The sequence below is a fragment of the Emys orbicularis genome, chromosome 3 (genome assembly GCF_028017835.1).
Source record: "Emys orbicularis isolate rEmyOrb1 chromosome 3, rEmyOrb1.hap1, whole genome shotgun sequence".
Lineage (NCBI taxonomy): Eukaryota > Metazoa > Chordata > Testudines > Emydidae > Emys > Emys orbicularis.
Genome location: NC_088685.1, coordinates 106,809,701 through 106,831,109, shown reverse-complemented (window position 1 = coordinate 106,831,109; position 21,409 = coordinate 106,809,701). Strand labels below are relative to the sequence as shown.

The following is a 21,409-nucleotide window of genomic DNA, read 5'->3' as shown; positions in this document are numbered from 1 at the left end:
CCCCGCCGTCACAGCAACGGCAGACAATAGATTCGCGCCTTTTTACCTGGGTTACCTGTGCAGACAACATACCACGCCAAGCATGGAGCCCGCTCAGCTCAGCTCACCGTCACCATATGTCTTCCGGGTGCCGGCAAACGTGTGACTGCATTGCTAAACAGCAGCAGCAGATTACTGCCTTTTGGCGGTAGACGGTGCAGCATGAGTAGTAGCCTTCATCGGCGCTCGGGATGCTGGTAGCTGTGGGGCTGGCAGCCGTAGGGCTGCATTGCACCAGCCCCTTGCCTTTTGGCAGTAGATAGTTTATTACGACTGGTAACCGTCCTGTCAGTATTGTCTGCTGAGCATCCAGAAGAGGCCGAGGGCAATCTGGGTGCTCAGCAGATCTGAAAGAAGAGCTTTCCTCAGGTCTGAAAGCAAGTAAATTTAGAGGTTGCCTGAAATGCTCATAGATTATTGTAGCCTGAGCGCCTTTACCGAGCCTTCTGGCTAATGTACAGCAGCAACCCCTTGCCTTTAACCGTCCTCGTTGGACAATGATGGTTACCAGTCGTAGTATACTATTTGCTGCCAAGTATTGGCTGCTAAGCACCCAGAAAAGGCCGAGGGCGATCTGGGTGCTGGCAGACATGTGGCTGGCACACGTGGGGCTACATTGCTACACAGCAGCAACCCCTTGCCTTTAACCGTCCTCGTTGGACAATGATGGTTACCAGTCGTAGTATACTATTTGCTGCCAAGTATTGGCTGCCAAGCACCCAGAAAATGCCGAGGGCTATCAGTCATGCTGCACTGTCGTCTTAAGATGTAAAAAATAGATTTGTGTTTTATTCATTTCCTTCCCCCCTCCCTCCGTCAAATCAACGGCCCGCTAAACCCAGGCTTAGGAGTTCAATCTCTGGGGGGGGGGGGCATTCTGTGTGACAGTTGTTTGTATTTCTCCCTGATGCACAGCCACCTTTCTTGATTTTAATTCCCTGTACCTGTACGCCATGTCGTCAGTCGCCCGCCCCTCCCTCCCTCCCTTCTTCCCCTGGTCTTTAGATACTAGTTTCGTGCCTTTTTTCAGACCAGACGCCATAGCTAGCACTGGGATCATGGAGCCCGCTCAGATCACCGCGGCAATTATGAGCACTATGAACACCACGCGCATTGTCCTGGAGTATATGCAGAGCCTGGACATGCCAAAGCAAAACCAGGAGGACCAGCTGAGGAGGAGGAGGCGATTGCAGCGCGGCGACGATAGTGATGAGGAAATTGACATGGACCTCTCACAAGGCACAGGCCCCAGCAATGTGGAAATCATGGTGTTACTGGGGCAGGTTCATGCCATGGAACGCCGATTCTGGGCCCGGGAAACAAGCACAGACTGGTGGGACCGCATCGTGTTGCAGGTCTGGGACGATTCCCAGTGGCTGCGAAACTTTCGCATGCGTAAGGGCACTTTCATGGAACTTTGTGACTTGCTTTCCCCTGCCCTGAAGCGCCAGAATACCAAGATGAGAGCAGCCCTCACAGTTGAGAAGCGAGTGGCAATAGCCCTGTGGAAGCTTGCAACGCCAGACAGCTACCGGTCAGTCGGGAATCAATTTGGAGTGGGCAAATCTACTGTGGGGGCTGCTGTGATCCAAGTTGCCAGGGCAATGAGAGGCCTGGTGATATCAAGGGTAGTGACTCTGGGAAACGTGCAGGACATAGTGGATGGCTTTGCTGCAATGGGATTCCCAAACTGTGGTGGGGCGATAGACGGAACCCATATCCCTATCTTGGCACCGGCGCACCAAGCCACCGAGTACATAAACCGCAAGGGGTACTTTTCAATGCTGCTGCAAGCCCTGGTGGATCACAAGGGACGTTTCACCGACATCAACGTGGGCTGGCCGGGAAGGGTACATGATGCTCGCGTCTTCAGGCACTCTCTTCTGTTTCGAAAGCTGGAGGAAGGGACTTTCTTCCCGGACCAGAAAATAACCATTGGGGATGTTGAAATGCCTATCGTGATCCTTGGGGACCCAGCCTACCCCTTAATGCCATGGCTCATGAAGCCATACACAGGCAGCCTGGACAGGAGTCAGGACCTGTTCAACTACAGGCTGAGCAAGTGCCGAATGGTGGTGGAATGTGCATTTGGGCGTTTAAAAGCGCGCTGGCGCAGCTTACTGACTCGCTGTGACCTCAGCGAAAAGAATATCCCCATTGTTATTGCTACTTGCTGTGCGCTCCACAATATCTGTGAGAGTAAGGGGGAGACATTTATGGCGGGGTGGGAGGTAGAGGCAAATCGCCTGGCCGCTGATTACGCGCAGCCAGACACCAGGTCGGTTAGAGCAGCACAGCAGGGCGCGGTGCGCATCAGAGAGGCTTTGAAAACTAGTTTTGTGACTGGGCAGGATATGGTGTGAAACTTCTGTTTGTTTCTCCTTGATGAAATCGCAGCCCCCCCCCACGCACCCGGTTAACTCTACTACCCTGTAAACCAAGCACCCCAACCTCCCCTCCCCTCCCCTCTTCAAGCACCACTTGCAGAGGCAATAAAGTCATTGTTACTTCACATTCATGCATTCTTTATTAATTGAGCACACAACTAGGGGGATAATTGCAAAGGTAGCCCGGGATGGGTGGGGGAGGAGGGAAGCAGCACACAACTAGGGGGATAATTGCAAAGGTAGCCCGGGATGGGTGGGGGAGGAGGGAAGCAGCACACAACTAGGGGGATAATTGCAAAGGTAGCCCGGGATGGGTGGGGGAGGAGGGAAGGAAAAGGACACACTGCACTTTAAAACTTTAAAACTTATTGCTGTGGAAATCATCTAGGGTGGAGTGATTGGGTGGCCGGAGGCCCCCCCACCGTGTTCTTGGGCGTCTGGGTGAGGAGGCAATGGGACTTGGGGAGGAGGGCTGGTGGTTACAGAGGGGCTGTAGCGGCGGTCTCTGCTCCTGCTGTTGGTTACAGAGGGGCTGTAGCGGCGGTCTCTGCTCCTGCTGCCTTTCCTGCAGCTCAACCATACGCAGGAGCATATCACTTTGATGCTCCAGCAGCCGGAGCATCGACTCTTGCTTTCTGAGTACAAGCTGACGCCACTTCTCCTCTTCAGCCCGCGTTTCAGCACGCAACCTCTGCTCTTCAGCCCGCGACTTCTCCTCTTCAGCCCGCCACCTCTCCTCTCGCTCATATTGGGCTTTTTTAAAATCAGTCATTGACTGCCTCCACGCATTCTGCTGTGCTCTGTCAGCGTGGGAGGCAGTCTGTAGTTCAGTGAACATTTCGTCACGTGTCCTTCGCTTCCTTCTTCGAATATTCACTAGCCTCTGTGAAGGTGAAACATTTGCAGCTGGTGGAGGAGAAGGGAGAGTTGTTTAAAAAAGATACATTTTTGAGAACAATGGGTACACTCTTTCACGTTAGATTTTGCTGTTCACATCACACAGCACATGTGCTTTCGTTACAAGGTCGCATTTTTCCTCTTATATTGAGGGACTGCCGGTTTGGTGTGAGAGATCACTCACGCAGTGCCAGGCCACAGATTTCAGCTTGCAGGCAGCCATGGTAAGACACAGTCTTTGGGCTTTTTTAACCTTGTTAACAAGTGGGGATGGTTTAAAACAGTACTGCTCTCATTAACCATACCAAGCACCCGTTGGGTTGGCCATTTAAAATGGGTTTGCAATGTAAAAGGAGGGGCTGAGGTTTAAGGTTTAACATGCAGCACAAACCCAACTAACTCCCCTCCCCCACACACCCAATTCTCTGGGTTGGTCACTTCACCCCTCCCCCCCACCGCGTGGTTAACAGCGGGGAATATTTCTGTTCAGCAGAGCAGGAAGGGGCACCTCTGAATGTCCCCTTAATAAAATCGCCCCATTTCAACCAGGTGACCGTGAATGATATCACTCTCCTGAGGATAACAAAGAGCGATAAGGAATGGATGTTGTCTGCATGCCAGCAAACACCGGGACCATACGCTGCCATGCTTTGTTATGCAATGATTCCAGACTACGTGCTACTGGCCTGGCGTGGTAAAGTGTCCTACCATGGCGGACGGGATAAGGCAGCCCTCCCCAGAAACCTTTTGCAAAGGCTTTGGGAGTACATGAAGGAGAGCTTTCTGGAGATGTCCCTGGAGGATTTCCGCTCCATCCCCATACACGTTAACAGACTTTTCCAGTAGCTGTACTGGCCGCGATTGCCAGGGCAAATTAATCATTAATCATTAAACACGCTTGTTTTTAAACCATGTGTAATATTTACAAAGGTACACTCACCAGAGGTCCCCTGTGTGCCCACAGGGTCTTGGGTGAGTTCGGGGGTTACTGGTTCCAGGTCCAGGGTGACAAACATATCCTGGCTGTTGGGGAAACTGGTTTCTCCGCTTCCTTGCTGCTGTGAGCTATCTATGATGTTCTCTCCATCCTCATCTTCCTCGTCCGCCGAACCCGCTTCCCTGTCTCCAGAGAGGGACTGATAGCACACGCTTGGGCTACTGGTGGCTGCACCCCCTAGAATGGCATGCAGCTCCTCGTAGTAGCGGCATGTTTGCGGCTCAGCCCCGGACCTTCCGTTTGCGTCTCTGGCTTTGTGGTAGGCTTGCCTTAGCTCCTTAATTTTCACGCGGCACTGCTGTGCGTCCCTGTTATGGCCTCTGTCCTTCATGGCCTTGGAGATCTTTTCTAATGTTTTGCCATTTCTTTTACTGTTTCGGAGTTCGGCCGGCACTGCTTCATCTCCCCAGATGGCGATCAGATCCCGTACCTCCCGTTCGGTCCAGGCTGGAGCTCTTTTGCGATCCTGAGACTGGGACTGGGACTCCATCACGGTTACCTGTGCTGATGAGCTCTGCATGGTCACCTGTGCTCTCCACGCTGAGCAAACAGGAAATGAAATTCAAACGTTCGCGGGGCTTTTCCTGTCTACCTGGCCAGTGCATCTGAGATGAGAGTGCTGTCCAGAGCGGTCACAATGAAGCACTGTGGGATAGCTCCCGGAGGCCACTAATGTCGAATTCCGTCCTCACTACCCAATTCCGACCCCCATAAGGCCGATTTTATCGCTAATCCCCTCGTCGAGGTGGTGTAAAGAAACCGGTTTAAAGGGCCCTTTAAGTCGAAAGAAAGGGCTTCGTCGTGTAAACGTGTCCAGGCTTAAGTCGACTTAACGCAGCTAAAGTCGACCTAAACTCGTAGTGTAGACCAGGCCCAATACAGCTGTATGCTTAGATTTGGAAGCAGAGCTGTCTGGTTGTCTAAATAGTCCATTTATGGTGTAAAGTAATCTATCCCATATGACATACTACTAACAGTGGCTATTTCCATAATGTCATTGCTATTCTTACTTCATGTATTGTACCATTAAAATTCATGCTTGTGGTGTCCTATTAATTTCAGCATCACTTTGTGTGGTAAAATGAGTACGTATTGAAACTGCTTCCCACAAACACTGTCATAGGAAATACAGCACCAGTGTTGATGTTTGTACACAATATCTTATTACAAGTAAAGCTGGGTGAATAACTGATTTATTTATTTATTTGGCTACCCTGAATAATCAATCAACAAATAAATAAAATGTACTTTGGATTTGAAACAAAATAAAGAAAATGTGAATTTCTTGGCAAAATAACAAGCTACAATTGTTTGGGGTGGAATGACACAATTTGTTTAACCCAAGCAATTTTTTGATGCTTTTTTTTTTTAATTAATGATTTCTTTTATTAGGAAATTTCCAAAATGAAAGTGAAAATGGTTTATGCACATAAGAAAACTTGCCTGGCTCTAATTATAAGTATGCTTTCTATACTATGCAGTCGCAATTAAATCATTGATTTGGAATTAACAAGATGTTTCATAGGTGTGCAATGCAGTGTGGAAAAGAAAAAAAGTGCAAATACACTGTTAAAGATGTGCAAACAAATAACAGCTGAGTAAAACCAATTTGAAAAAAAACTAATGCCACAAAAATAAAGAACCTAAAAAGCATCTGTACTAAAAAATCTGAACATCCAGTTTCAGATTGATGTAGTTCACAGGCTCAATCTTATGAACACATGCATGTGTTTAACATAATCACATGAATAGGAACATAGGACTGGCAGGGATCTCTTGGGTCATTGAGTTCAGTCCTCTGCTATCGCAACCCTATCATATAATTCCATTCATAAATTTATCAAGCTCCATTTTACACCTAGTTAAGTTTCTTGCCCCCACAATTCCTATTGAGAGGCTGTTCCAGAGCCTAACCTCTCTGATGGTTCAAAACCTTCTTCTAATTTCCAGCCTGAATTTGTTCCTAGCCAGTTTATACCAATTTGTTCTTATGCCAAAATTGTCCTTTAGCTTAAATAGCTCTTCTCCCTCCTGGTGTTTACTCCTCTGGTGTATTTACACAGAGTAATTATATCACCTTTCAGCCTTAGTTTTGCTAGATTAAACAAGACAAGCTCTTTTAGTCTCCTTGTAAGATAGTGTTTGTTCCCCGATCAGCCTAGTAGCCCTTCTCTGCACCTGTTCCCATTTGAATTTATTTTTTGAATATGGGTGACCAGAACTGTACACAATATTCCAGCTGAGGTCTTACCAGTGTCTTGTACAATGGTATTAATACATACCTCCCAATACCTATTGGATGCCTATCCCACTGAAGTCAATGGAACTACTCACATGAGTAAAGTTAACCATGTACATAGCTGTTTGCAGGATTGGGGCCTAAAACACTCAACATTCCCAAAAGGGAGTAGTAAACCACTTACCAAAGATTACTTTGCATGACAGTTTCGGTACAGTGCTGATTTAAATTAAAAAAGGAGATTAGTAGTAGGAATCCTTCAGTCTTGAGAGACCATGGGTATGCACCCCGAGAGGTAAAGAATGTACTCAGTTGGTTTTATGGCCGCCGCGAACGTGGCTGAAGAGACCCACTCGAGAGAGACAATTTCTGCCGTAGCTGTCACATTTAAAGGTGATGTTTTGACCCTTTGGGCTCTGCCTTCTGTGAGCTCTTTTTTCTCCTCTGCTAAGATGGACGGTTTCCTCTCGGAACTCTAAAAAAATAACAGGAGTACTTGTGGCACCTTAGAGACTAACAAATTTATTAGAGCATAAGCTTTCGTGGGCTACAACCCACTTCTTCGGATGCATATAGAGTGAACCATATATTGAGGAGATATATATACACACACATACAGAGAGCATGAACAGGTGGGAGTTGTCTTACCAACTCTGAGAGGCCAATTAAGTAAGAGAAAAAAAACTTTTGAAGTGATAATCAAGATGGTTCAGTACAGACAGTTTGATAAGAAGCAAGTGTGAAAATACTTACAAGGGGAGATAGATTCAATGTTTGTAATGGCTCAGCCATTCCCAATCCCTATTTAGCCCGGAGACCTCTGTTAAGCTCTTGTTTCCAAAGGCTGCTGTCTTGAATGTGATCTGCCCATTTGTCCACATCCATGTCCATTTCTTCTCATTTGCACAGATCCTTGAAATGCAATTTTGGGCGTCCTTTGGGTCTTTTTCCAGATGCCAATTCGCCATAGAGGATGTCCTTTGGGATGCGTCCATCATTCATTCGGGGCACATACCCAAGCCAGCAGAGGCGTCTCTGTTTGAGGAGTGTTTGCATGCTGGGTATGCCTGCTTGAGCACCTCAGTGCTGGTGACTCTGTCCCTCCAGGAGATGCCAAAGATTCGATTAAAGCTGTTGAGCCTCTTTTCCTGCCATGTCTTGCTCCCGTACAACAGTGTGCTGATAACACATGCACGATACACAGAGATCTTTGTGTGTTCTGTCAGTTTGTTGTTTTGCCATACCCTCTGTGGTGGCTTTTCCAGTGCGGATGTTGAGTTCTGTTTAAAGTGAAAGGTTGGCTGAGATAGTGGACCCCAGGTATCTGAACTCATTCACCACTTCAAGTTCATAGTTATTGATCTTGATGGAAGGTGCTCTCTTAACTCCTTGGCACATTGTTAGTCTTTTTTAGGCTTATAGTAAGCCCAAAGTCTTGGCAGGCTTTGGAAAAACTGTCCATTAGGCTTTGAAGATGAACTTCTGTGTGGGTTGTCAGTGACGCAGCAGTGAAAAAAGGAGATTATGACTAAAGTAACTAAAATATACGGCCTGTTTCAAATAAACTGTTTTGGAAAAGGTGTGTTTAGAGGCAAAGTGCTCACAAAGTTCTATTATTTTTCTATTGTATTTTTTCAAAGGTGGTTGTGCATATAAGGGCTAGGCAAAAAGCATCTGAAATTCTGTAACGTTATTTTTATTGCTTATTATGGTGGACAAATCCTTTTGCTAAGTTCCCATCCAATAGGACATTAAAATAGCAAGATATTGAACTTTCAGAGCAGCCTTTACAATGGAAATGTTCACAGGTCCTGACCTCCACTGTGCTGCTTTTTAGCTTATTTAACTTATTGTGGATAGAGCCAGCCCTAGCTTGGTGCTACAAGGATGACTTCCCTTGACTTTTGGGTATGTCTACACTACTGCTGTGAGCATGCCTCTCAGTAGAGGTAGACAGACTTGCACTAGCTCGCTAAAAATAGTGTGGATGTTGCGGTATGGGTAGTAGCACAGGCTAGCTGCCTGAGCATGGACCCAGGGGGTCAGGCAGGCTTGAATTTGTGGCCACCCACGCCACAACATCCTTACTGCTACTTTTAGTGCGCTAGTGCATGTCTGTCTACCTTACTGGGAGGCGTGCTCCCAGGTGCCGTGTCGACAATACCCTTGGTGTCTCCATGGTTAATACTTATTAGATCTGGTCAAAAATGCCAATTATTTTTTGTAAGACATGTTTTTAAAAAATTCCAAAACATCACACACAATTTCTTCCCAAAAAGCAAAAAAAGTTTGATTGTCAAAAAATGCTCTCAGGAAAACCCCTGGCTTTTGAAAACTGACATTTTTAATGGAACATTTTCAGTTTCCATTTTTTCATCAGAAGCCCAGATGTAGATGCTGTATAGCACCTTAGCCACGCTCCTTTCTATTTTACCCACCCTAAACTATGACTGATGAAATAAAGCACTTCATGCAGGCTGCAGGATCAGTAAAGAGCTTAATAGCAAAGCTTTATTGTTAATCATTCCAGATAGTGCTTCAATGATTTTATTTTTTCCCGAGGAGAGTATATAGAATCTTCAAGCAAACAATACTAGGAAATCCCTTGGGGCCTCCTGAAAGTTTTTAAATTATGTTTTCAGTACCATCTCTCTGATTAGCTGGGACTTAAAAGCTTCACTTAGCAAAGTGAACCTAATGGAGCAATACCTGTTAGTGTTGAAAGCTATGGCAATCAAATTTCTCCAGCTCTCATTTCTAATGAGATTTTCGGTTAAACAATTTAGATTTTTAAAAGTAATATTGGTTTTGATACAAATCTCCCTTTTTCTTTGAGTCAGAATTTGTTCAAACCATTGGAAATAATTCTAAAAACCCTTCCACAAAGTCTGACCATTGTTCTAATTTTCCCAGGTTGTTTGGCTTTAGGAAATTGTACTCATTCATACAGTCGAAGAGTATACCACAGAGGCAAACCACTAGCTGAGAAAGAGACCTGAAATCTGACTGGCTGGCTTTGTTTGCATGAAATATAATCAGAGCAAGGTTACTGTTTTGATTTATGCCTAAGATTAAATACACGTGAAAGTGAAGCTTTCCATTTTTTCTTTCTCAATAGGCGTAAAGGAGTTTGTAGAGCCCAGAAGCATCTTTTTCTGGACCCACAAAGGGCCAACGTCCATTGAAATCAATTAGACTCTTTCTACTGACTTCAGCAGGCTTTCAATCAAGCCCTAAATTGACATCTGAACCTATAGCAGAGGTTTATGGTGTGCTAGTAAAATATAAACAGTCTTTGAAGTGTTATTAATGTTTTGTGCAATAAATGCGAGAAGCTGGGACTTGCGCTTGACTCTTAGCAATATAAATTCCTCTTTACTTCAGTGCACAGAATGTACAATAGGTGATACATAAATTGGAGTCACAGCTGGGCAAAATTTTTCAGACAAATAGTTTATTTGCCAAAAATAAATGCAGTTTCAGTCGACCCAAAACTATTTGCAAATTTGACCCAATTAATTTCAACTGGGAAAATGGTTTTCAGGGCTAGCTCCAGAAAACAGTGTGTTTGTGGTACATGCACAAACCTTTGCTCCCCCCCCCCCCCTATAACATTTAGCCCAATAATTAGGGCACTTACCTGAGTGTAGGAGACCCAGGTTTGAATCCTTACTCTATAGCAGGGACTTGAACTCAGATGTGCCCCCTCCTATATGAGCATTCTAACCGCCAGCCTCTAAGCTGTTCTGGGGTGGGAGTTCTCTCAATTCTCCTGCTGAAGCTGTTCCACTTTGTACGAATAGACAACTAGCCATTGGGTCAAAGAGAGAGTGAGACTGACTCAGTAGCCTGGTGATTAAGGCACTCAGCTGGGAGGTAGGACATATGGCGTTAAATTCCTCCTCTGAAACAGGAAGGGATGAGACAGTCCCTCTTTTTTGAAGCTGACTAGACGTTTCCGATTTGCTGACATACATTCTGAACATTTTTGGAACCGAACCAAATGTTTTTTCTGATTTTCCAGTTTGACGGCTGAACCGAAAAATCAGTTATTTGCCCAGTTCTAGTTGGAGTGTTTGTGCTACTCGTAAATCACTGGGCAGCCTCAATCGGTTGTTGCTTTTGCTGCTTTGCTATTAGCCCCAATTAAGAGCCCAATCCAGCTCCTTCAGAAGGAACTGGATCAGGAGCAGGCGTTTGAAGGCTGATGAATTTTGGTATATGTGGCTGATTTTGGAAGCAGTGGTCTCATATGCTGGTTAGAGGTAATGACTCAACATGGATTTAAGCATCGCTGAGAGGAAACGAGAAAAAAATGAGCCTTTAGTAGTATAGCATAGACAATTCAGAGACCGTATTAAAGGGAGCACTGTAGAGGGGGAATTTTGTTATACATCTTTCCTCAACCTGAATGGGGAGTTGCATGGCTAGATTAGGAAGGAAGAATCCTATGCACCGCTACAGCCTGGGGACCGACTGGTTAAGCAGCAGTTCTGCAGAAAAGGACCTGGGGATTACAGTGGACGAGAAGCTGGATATGAGTCAGCAGTGTGCCCTCGTTGAAGGCCAAGAAGGCCAACGGCATATTGGGCTGTATTAGTAGGAGCATTGCCAGCAGATCGAGGGAAGTAATTATTCCCCTCTATTCGGCGCTGGTGAGGCCACACCTGGAGTATTGTGTCCAGTTTTGGTCCACGCACTACAGAAGGGATGTGGACAAATTGGAGAGAGTCCAGCAGAAGGCAACGAAAATGATTAGGGGGCTGGAGCACATGACTTAGGAGAGGCTGAGGGAACTGGGGTTATTTAATCTGCAGAAGAGAAGAATGAGGGGGAGATTTGATAGCCTTCAACTACCTGAAGGGGGGTTCCAAAGAGGATGGAGCTAGGCTGGTCTCAGTGGTGGCAGATGACAGAACAAGAAGCAATGGTCTCAAGTTGCAGTGGGGGAGGTCTAGGTTGGATATTAGGAAACACTATTTCACTAGGAGGGTGGTGAAGCACTGGAATGGGTTACCTAGGGAGGTGGTGGAATCTCCATCCTTAGAGGTTTTTAAGGCCCGGCTTGACAAAGCCCTGGCTGGGATGATTTAGTTGGGGATTGGTCCTGCTTTGAGCAGGGGATTGGACTAGATGACCTCCTGAGGTCTCTTCCAACCCGAATATTCTATGATAATCATGCATGGCGTTGAAGTTTTGTGTGGAAATTTGGAAGGACCATTTGTCTGCACCAAATGTTATAGGGTACTTTTTCTAAAATAACAGGCATGGCCAGAGTTGTTAATTAAATGCTATATAACATGAATAACTTACAGTGTAATAGAGAGAGACTGTTTTCTAATAGCATGGTTAATTATGTCATCTCTTTCCCTTCTCTTTTTAGCATCAGAAGACTCTAAAGTGCAAGACAAGAAAGCTGCTTCTTCCAGCCTTCCCAATTCTGCTGCTTCAGGGCAAAGCCCCAACAACTCTGGAGCTAAAGCAGGTACGCCATTATACACTTCTCATCACCACTGTTTGTTTGCCTAGACCACAGAAAAGCTGTTATTTTTGTAGAACCTTTAAAAATGTTTTGGGCTCTTATATTTCATCTGCTGCTACTTCAGTTGAAAATAATTATGAATGATTATTCCTGCTCAGCTGTGCTGATGATGCACAAAGAAGCAAAAAAGCCACGTTCATTTTAGTTCTGAAAAATGGGGAAAAAAGTCATCTCTCTATCTATCTGTGCTTACACCAGAAAAAGCACATGAAATCAACAGGCTACCTTGGGGGTAGTTTCACACCCTTGCTTGCTACGATTTAAATAGTTGTGTAGACAAGCCCTTAGTTCCTAAATGTAAGGAGTCAGGTCTCAGTGCATGAGGCACAATCTTAAAGCCAGCAAGGCTGCCTCTGTACTAGTAAAATTAGTACCCATGTTTCAGAATGGTGCCGCTTCCCCCGGCTAAGACAGGTGTAGACAAGGGTCACGTGCATTTTCATTCCATGGTTATAACAATGTTAGAGTCCAGTCTTAAGCAATTGCTCGCACTGTTTGTGAGTGAGTAGAGTTCCTGCCCCATCCCAAACAAAATTCAGCTCCTAAAGCTTGGTTCTCCACTCAGTCCCAGGGGAGCTTGGGCAAAGTGGAGATGGAGTTACAGTTTCTGAGTTTCTAGGCTCCATGCGCGTTAGAGCTTAAAAAGAGCACCTGTAACCTACGCCACTAGAATAAAGTCCCTCAGGGATCTTACACCAGTGGCGGACTGGGCATAGCACCACTTCACTGCTCACCAAATGCTCCCGCCCTCTTCTTATACCAAGCCATAACTACATGAATGCTATACAAAAAGAGAGAGCACTAACGTGTAATGTCCAGAATGAGTCTCACTATGTATTAGTATCAAACGTTACATTTTTTTAAATTTTATTTTATCCATTAAGGCTGAATTCACTGGTACATTTTGTGTGTTTTGCAGAACTCTGGAGCAGCACGAAATAGCTGCAGTGTAGTGGCCAATTACACCAGGTTTACAGTTGTTTTGCATCAGTGAAACAGTGCAAACCAGTCAGTGTTTACTAGTGAATCTGGCCCTTAACTTGCAATTGGTTTACTGATTTAGCTGATAGTTGTTTTTACCACTGTTATGAAAACATGCTCAAAGCATTTTCATGACATGGTAGTAAAAATGCCCAAGTCCCGTCCTGAACAAAGTTTTCTCTGTGAGTGGGTGGAGGGGCGATGGTGGTGGTGTTTTTATGTTATAATTATTTTTGTAAAAAATACGCCGGCACACTTACCAAGTAATCTTCCATGATGTGAAACTGGAACTTGAATGTCATAGCTGAAAGGAAACAGATCTATTTCTTTTTTAAAAGTTATCTATAAAAGGCTTGAGGCAGATGAGAACAGAACAGTGCAAGGTTTAGGGAGATAGAGAGAATGTAGATGAGAGGGAAGGCTCTCCCTTTGAATAGCACTGGTGGCCAACACACGGTCCTCCTTTCCCATGGGCCCTCACACACACCAGCTTCCCCCATCCAGTCCACTTCCTCATTCTCTCCCCCTGACCTCCCTCACTGTGCACCTCAGGTCTCCCACCACCACAAAGCAATACCATGGCCGTCAAGAGGGGAAGGGAAGTGTTTGTGTGTGAGGAGTGCTTATGGGTGTTGAGTGGAGATGGGCACGAAGAAAGGAGCATTATCTGTGATGTCACAATGGCCCCAGTTAAGAGTGGCCTGAGCTACTGAAACTGGCCCATCGTCTATGAAGCAATCTTAATAATTAGATATAATAATCAGTAACTTAGCATAATTATAACCTAATTTCTTCAAATGTAACCTATGCAGAAAATTTCAATTAATATTAATTATATGGAAAGTTTGATGAGTCTATTATTCCATTGCTAAGATAGTTGGAGACAAAAAAGGTTGACACGCTACATTTCTTAAGGGATCTAGTTTAATTATAACTCCTAAACGAATTGCATAGATTTTACTTGTAAATTCTCAGAAAATTTATTCATTCTGTACTCAAAAAGGAAGCAGTGTAACTTTTGTGGAGGATTCACTGTATTTTCATAGGGGTTGCATCCCTGCTTTAAGTTCTAAATTAAACTTTTGCTATGGAGCCATGACCAGTGCCTCCCTGATAACCTCAGAGCACTCCTGTCAGACAGGTAAAATATTGAGCATTTGTATATTATGCCCTGAAATTCTGTTAAGTATAATTATCTCAATAATATAATGAAACGGGGAGCTGAGCATAATGAATACAAAGACATCGCAGCATGACCACTCAACAACTTCCACACCAACAGCCGGATCCTGCAACGTGCTTCAGCACCTTCTACAAGAAGCTGTGCACCCTCAACTCCCACTTAGGTGAATGAGAGCTGAGGGAACTCTGCAGCAGCAGCCCCTAGCACCACATCTTCCATCTCGCTGTGGGAGAACCCAGAGCACGTGACCATGATAAATAAGATTAAGGCAGAGTTATGTTACTCTGAACATACAGACTGGCATTTTCACACTCCTCTAAAGTGCCAGTCCCTCTGGGTCCTAGACATGAATGTATTGAACTTAGAGACCCTGTCTAAATGTGCAAAGAGACAAGAGACAAAAGAGGTAGCAGTGCCCTGTGGAACTTTTCTACCTAACCACATATTTTAAAATTATATACTCAGAGTGTCAACTGATCAGTGGGATCCAGAGTGCTATTGTTGGAGTTTGGGCATGAGGCCAAACAATGAAGGGTTGATTTCCAGACCTAGTAGAGACATGTAATTAACCTAGTAGGATTTGCTTCATTACCCCTGTCTATTCCAACCACCAGCAGAGCAGAGGCAGGTGTGATATTTGGTTTGCCACTAATCTCTGAGCTCTCATACCCACCCTTCTGCCAAAATTTATTTCCTCTTACACACACCCAAAAAATACAATGGAGAACAACCCATGATAGAATACAGGCGCACTCCCTGCACAATTTGGGACATACTGCTGAATTCCATGAGGCTTTTCTAGCATATCTATCAGGATTGTTAAATGTGCAATGTAGCAAGAGTAACTGAGTTCTTTAAATTGAATGGCAGAGAGCACTTTTTTTTTATTCAAGCTGCTGCTCATTATTAGCCAAGACTTTCACAATTCATCTTTCCTTATAATCTTTGTTCCTTTCAGAGGAATCCCTCTTCTTCTCTCCTACGTAAACATCTGACAGAAGGTAGAAAAGAACCAGGTAGGGAATAGTGTATTCTGAAAGAAGCAGCATGTACTCTAGATGATCCTGATCTCCCCAGTCACTTACCATCAAGTTGACAGAATGCTGAAGTTGCTGAAAACAAACTCTTTCCTAGGGGATTTCATATTTATTGCACAATGATCCAAATGTCTACAGCCTACTCGAGTTGGAGAGATGTATAAACTGTCCTCTCTGGAATTGAGGGGTTTGTTGGCATTCCAGAAAGGAATACTGTGTTAACCTGTATCCTGCCCCTGTATGTTAAAAAGAATGGACAAGAGCCACCGTTTTTCTTAAATCAATCCAAATTCTGAATATCTATCATGCATGGGACCCAGAGTCAAAACTGGCATAAAACAGCATAGCTACATAGCCTTCAGTAATCTAGGCCAATATACAATAGTTAAGAATCTGGCCTGGTGGGTTTAGGTAACAAATTACCTGTATCCTTGTTAATGACTTTTCACTTCACTTTAGTAATGTTAACCTAATTTTCAGCTTGTAGCCCAGTTAATATATTTATCTTTCATTCTACCAACATTGAGTGTGATTTGCCACTGTTGTTCTAGTCTTACATTAGTGTAACTTATTGAATCAGGACTGTAATCTCTAACCACTAATCAGATTGGTATTACATCATCAGATCATTGTTCACTGATAACATTTTTAAAATAATTAAACATAAGGTAGGGAGCAACAATTTATTTATCCAAGATGACAAGGTTCTGTCATTCTAGTGCACCAGCATCAAGTCAGATGATTATATCTAAATTATTTATTTACTGTAAGTCAGATAGCCATCATAAATCAGTTTTTAAACATCTCAACCTCGCTTCAACATTTATTTTCCACAAATATGTATATATTTCCCTCAACTTTATTCAGTGAAAGTGTTATTTTCTGTTGGACCATGGCTTTGGACATTATAAAACCAGATTTTCAAAGTAAGGTGCAGTCATATGCAGACGTTAGCACACACTTACTTATGCACACATATCCCTGATATGATGGTGTATATCAAATATATGTGCACTCACGTTCCATAACTGCATGTATAAATTGAGTGCCACTTCCTTTACTTGAAAATTGATGCGTTTGAGATTCTAGAAGCACAGTAGTATCTCTATTAATAGTTACCTTGCTTACATTATTATTTAGATTCCAGTCGCATCCAGAATGTCCTAGTCTCTTTTCATGATGAAGACACAGTCCCAGTCCCATTCTTTGTTTTAATATGAAAACTATAAAAACTGGGGTCTAGTTCTTCCCAGTATCAAAATAACACTGACTGTTTGTTATACCCCAAAATCTTTTCTATCATTCTGTTTTTCTGTTTTGTTTGGTTTTTTTAGTAAACTTTTCAGTACTTGTGAGGAGTGTCAAATTAACAACCCTGAAGACTGAACTCATTTATCTAAAGAACAAGTAAAGAATGGGTAGTGGCAAAGCAAGTTTTGCCACATCTCCCCTGACAAAGTACCTTCATTGGGGGGTCCAGATGCTGTGGGATTGGGGCTCAGTGGGGTGGGGATCCAGGTGCAACTGGTTGGGGCTCAGTGGGGGTGGGGATCCGGGTGGCTTGTTGGGGTGGTCCAGGTGCAGGGGAAGTGGGGCTCATCAGGGTGGTTCTGAGTGTGGGGGGTGAGGCTCGGCGGGAGGGTCTGGGTATGCACAGGGGTTGGGTGGATGGTGGAGCAGCTCCCTGTACAGGGATCCCTCCCCCTGCAGCTGAGGAGCGATGAGTGCAGAAAGCGGGGGGGGAGGAGGTTTGCAGAGCTTCTTGCAGTGGGGGAGGGGGGAACTAGGGGTGGGTCAGACCCAGCCCCGGATGCCATGCAGAGGAAGAGGAAGTCCCGTCCTCCCCAGCTCAGCTGTGACTAGCAACGGAGCCCATTGCAGGGTAGGAGCCACCAGCTGGGTCTTCCCCAGTCCCGCTCCGTGCCCCACAGTAATTTACCTCTCTGCTGGCTGCCCTGGGCATCCAAAACATACTGCTGGGGAGGGTTGCATGACTGCTCTTGTGGCTTCCCTTTGCTTCCCCGTCAGAGAGTCATTTTTCTGTGGGGGACATAAATTCTGCGCATTACTTTGTCAAGATCTAACTTGGTTTTTCATGTACTGCACTTCTCAACAGTCCTAAAGGAAATGGCTTTTTCAAAGCTATTACCATTTCATGGTCGATGTACTGTACAGTGAGCATACTCTGTGGTTCTGTATCAAGGATGGGTTTCAGTGTCTTATTGGAAATTACAATGCAACATCAATGAGATATTGCACTATTGCCTTGCCAGCTTCAGCACACACACACAAAAATTAAAAATACATGATGTATGCTTGGTTTATTGATTCAGAAAAGCACTTAAGCTTGTGTTTATTTTGAAGCATGCTATGATATTACTTACGTGGTTAAAGTTAAGCTCTGCTGAATCTCCCATCATTTTTTAAAATTCCATAAATGTCTCCATTACTAAACAGCATCTTACTGTATTTCTTCCTTGAGATAAATTGGTTTTTTTCCAAACTGTACCCACACAAAAAAAACCCCAAAGTTGACCCCAAAGTGATTTTTAAAGTCTCTAAGTTATAAAGATCTAAAAAAAAATCTAGCTTTGTTGTAGCAAGAACAGCCAACCTTGCTAGAGGGATCAGGGTTGCCACTTTACCCTAGATTTTTCAGTGAGCATTTATGTTGGTTCTTTTCACCTTCGTATAATTAGAATGGGTTCACACTTATATTAAATAGATAGTCTTCGTTTAATATGAGGGATTTCTGGAGACACTGGATTTTATATGTTCGAGACTGCCATTATAGCTACCATTGTAGGTAGTGGTTGCTGTTCTAGTAAACTTGCATTTTCTAATATAAGATCTTAATCTCTCTTCCTGATTTTTTGTTTGTTTTTTGTTGTTGCAGACCATCCACCTGTACTAAAAGTTGATGACAGACAACGGCTTGCTAGGATACGAAGAGAGGAACTGGAAAAGCAGTTAGGTGAGACATAACGTTATTTAGCAGCTATAATTTTCAGGATTGTACTTTTTGGGTAGAAGTACCTAATAGTACAATATGCTATCCCTAGCAGCATAAGGAAAAATCATGTTTTAAATATGCAATATTGTTCTTTTAGACATCTCATTACATCTTGAGGGTAGACCTGGTTTTCATGCATATTCTGTTACTTGCCATTACTGACCCTATTACATGTGTCTTAAAGCTCTTTATAGTATTGAACTAAATGGGCCAAATTCTGCTCTCATTTACATCAGTATAAGTGAAAATAGCTCCACCGATTTCTTCTGTGGAGGTTCTCCAGACTTCGAGCAGAATTTTTCCTAATATGTTGAACACAACCCTGTGTTGTACATAAAACATGATAGCAAATTATGTCAATGTATAGATTGAATTTTAGATATCAGTGTGGTTTTTAATTTGTTTTTTTTTACTTGATCAGATTCTTTTTCTACTTATTGATTGCATCTGTTCATGACATTAAAGTAATAATGCGTGCATGCACAGTACTCATAACCAGACTATCCAGATAAATATTTACGCCAAGGTTAATTGACAAGCAGCTATTTTTTATCTTGATGTAGGATAGCAAAACAAATTACAGGCTATAATCTTTGTATTTTTCTTAAACAAGATTTCTAATAATAAATCACTTTTTTTTTAAATCATTTCTTATTTCTGTGAGGGTAAAGTCACACCACTGAAGTCATCAAAATGGAGCTTAAGTGGTGCACAGGCCTTGTGCTAATCTGAATTTCACCCATTGCATATTGGCCCAAATTCGGCTCCCATTTAGAACACTAATCTTGATGGTGTTACTCCATATTTACACTAGTGTAAATGAGAACTGAATTTGGCCCATTCATATATCATAAAGGTAAAAAGATTAATAAAGATTTGTATGGCTAATAACAGTTGCATGTATTGACCCATTTTTTTTAAAGCAGCCTGTTGTCAGTGTTCTCAGTGGATAATTTTTTCTGTAAGTTTCGGCATTTCATGTTTTTCCTCTACTAAATGAAACTGAGTGATAGCTGTGAAATCTAAAAGTTTAGAAAAAAAATAAGAATAAATTTTTAGGTCCATGCAAAAGTGGCAAAATGTTTTGCCATTTCATTCCAGAGAATTTTGCACCCGACAAAAAGAAGTTGCTTATCTTTCTCATTTATGCATAGAAAAAAAAGTGAGAAGCCAATTCAAATGTGGTGGTCGTGAATTCTTGAATGGCAGCGTGTCATTCATTTTCTGGGGGTTTTGGTGTAATGTCTGAAAACTTAGGTCTCTGGTATGTTCATATCAGGGTATATAGATAAACTGTTACACACCACACACTCCATTGTCTGAGGCATCAAATGCAGGTACAAGAGACAGAAGTCCGTCAGTTATTCATCCATTGCATTGCAACTGCTTCTGTGCAGCAGATTAAATGCAGTCTGTGCTTTTTTGGAAATTGCACATACGTAGTCTGGTACCCTGATGAACTCTGACATGCTCCTTCTCTTGTGAAAAAAACCTTTATCTTGAGCAGCACTGAGCACCCACAACTCCCATTACCTTCACAGACGCTTAGGAGTTGCAGATGCTCAGGATTGGGCCTAGCAAATGAAAGTCCAAATAAAATCAAGAGCCAGGATTTTTCTCAGCTTGGCATTAAACAAGAGGGGACTGCAGGGAGCTATGTTGGAATTTAGGCCAGGCAGGACACACAATAAAACCCTTCATAGCAAACACCAATTTACAGCAGAGTCAAAAAAACGGGCAGAATTTAGCCAAGAAAGGATATACACAATTGCGCACACACACAGCTTCTGCAGCAGTAGCTGGAATAGCAGCCACACAATAAGGATATGTCTCCACTTGGAGCTGGGGGTGTGATTCCCAGTTCAAGGAGATATACCCTCACTAGCTCTCACTGAGCTAGTGCTCTAAAAACAGAATGTAATTGCGGCAGCACAAACGGGGAGGGACTAGCTACCCTGAACATCAGGGCCGGCTCTAACTTTTTTGCCACCCCAGGCAAAAAAAAAGAGCGCCGCCCTGCCGTAACACCCCAACCCCCCCCCGAGCGCCGCACCGCCGAAACCCCCGCCCCCAGCGCCGGGCCGCACCACCGAAACCCCCGCCCCCGAGCGCTGGGCCGGGCCACCGAACCTCCCCCCAGCGCCGTGCTGCCCAAACCCCGAGGGCCGCGCCGGGCCGCACAACCCCAGCTCCGCGCCACGCCAACCCCCGCCCCCCACCCTCCCCCAGTGCCGCGCCGCTGAAACAAAAACAAACAAAAAACCTCGAGCGCCACCCCACCGAACCAAAAAAACCAAAAAACCCTGAGCGCCCCCGCCACCCCAAGATTGGCCGCCCCTTCCAAGGTGCCACCCCAAGCACGAGCTTGGTTAGGGTTACCATATCTAACAAATAAAAAAAGAGGACCCTCCACGGGGCCCTGGCCCCGCCCATTTCCCACCCCAGCCCCGCCCCAACTCCGCCCCAACCCCGCCCTAACTCCGCCCCCTCCTCCCTCCCACTCCCAGCTACGAGAAAAGGGCTGCCCGAGCGCTACCGGCTTCACGGTTTGCCGGGCAGCCCCCAGACCCTGCGCCCCCGGCCGGCGCTTCTCCAGCGCAGCGGAGCCCGGGAGGGGAAGCGCCCAGCCGGGGGCGCAGGGTCTGGAGGCTGCCCGGCAAACCGTGAAGCCGGTAGCGCTCGGGCTTCGGGCAGCCCCCATGCCTCCGGACCCTGCGCCCCCGGCGGGGCACTTCCCCTCCCGGGCTCCGGCGGCGCAGGGTCCGGAGGCATGGGGGCTGCCCGAAGCCCGTAGCGCTCGCCTCTTAAACAGAGCCGAAGAGTCAGGGGAGGAGCAGAGCCGCCGCGGCCGGAGGCTCTGCTCCTCCCCTGACTCTTCGGCTCCGTTTAAGAGCCGAGCTGCCCGAGCGCTACGGGCTTCGGGCAGCCCCCATGCCTCCGGACCCTGCGCCGCGGGAGCCCGGGAGGGGAAGTGCCCGGCCGGCAGCTGGGGTCCGGAGGCAAGGGGGCTGCCTGAAGCCCGTAGCGCTCGGGCGGCTCAGCTCTTAAACAGAGCCGAAGAGTCAGGGGAGGAGCAGAGCAGCCGCGGGAGGGG

The 21,409-nt window shown here is 45.0% G+C and overlaps 1 protein-coding gene across 1 annotated transcript in view; it reads left to right on the top strand.

The window, feature by feature from the left end:
• Positions 1-21,409, top strand: part of MAP7 (microtubule associated protein 7) — a 187,082-nt gene that overhangs the window by 93,231 nt on the left and 72,442 nt on the right. Inside the window, exons 2-3 of the mRNA XM_065401434.1 lie at positions 11,943-12,044; positions 18,199-18,276. Coding sequence (XP_065257506.1) covers positions 11,943-12,044; positions 18,199-18,276 — 180 coding nt within the window. The remainder of the gene's footprint in view (positions 1-11,942; positions 12,045-18,198; positions 18,277-21,409) is intronic.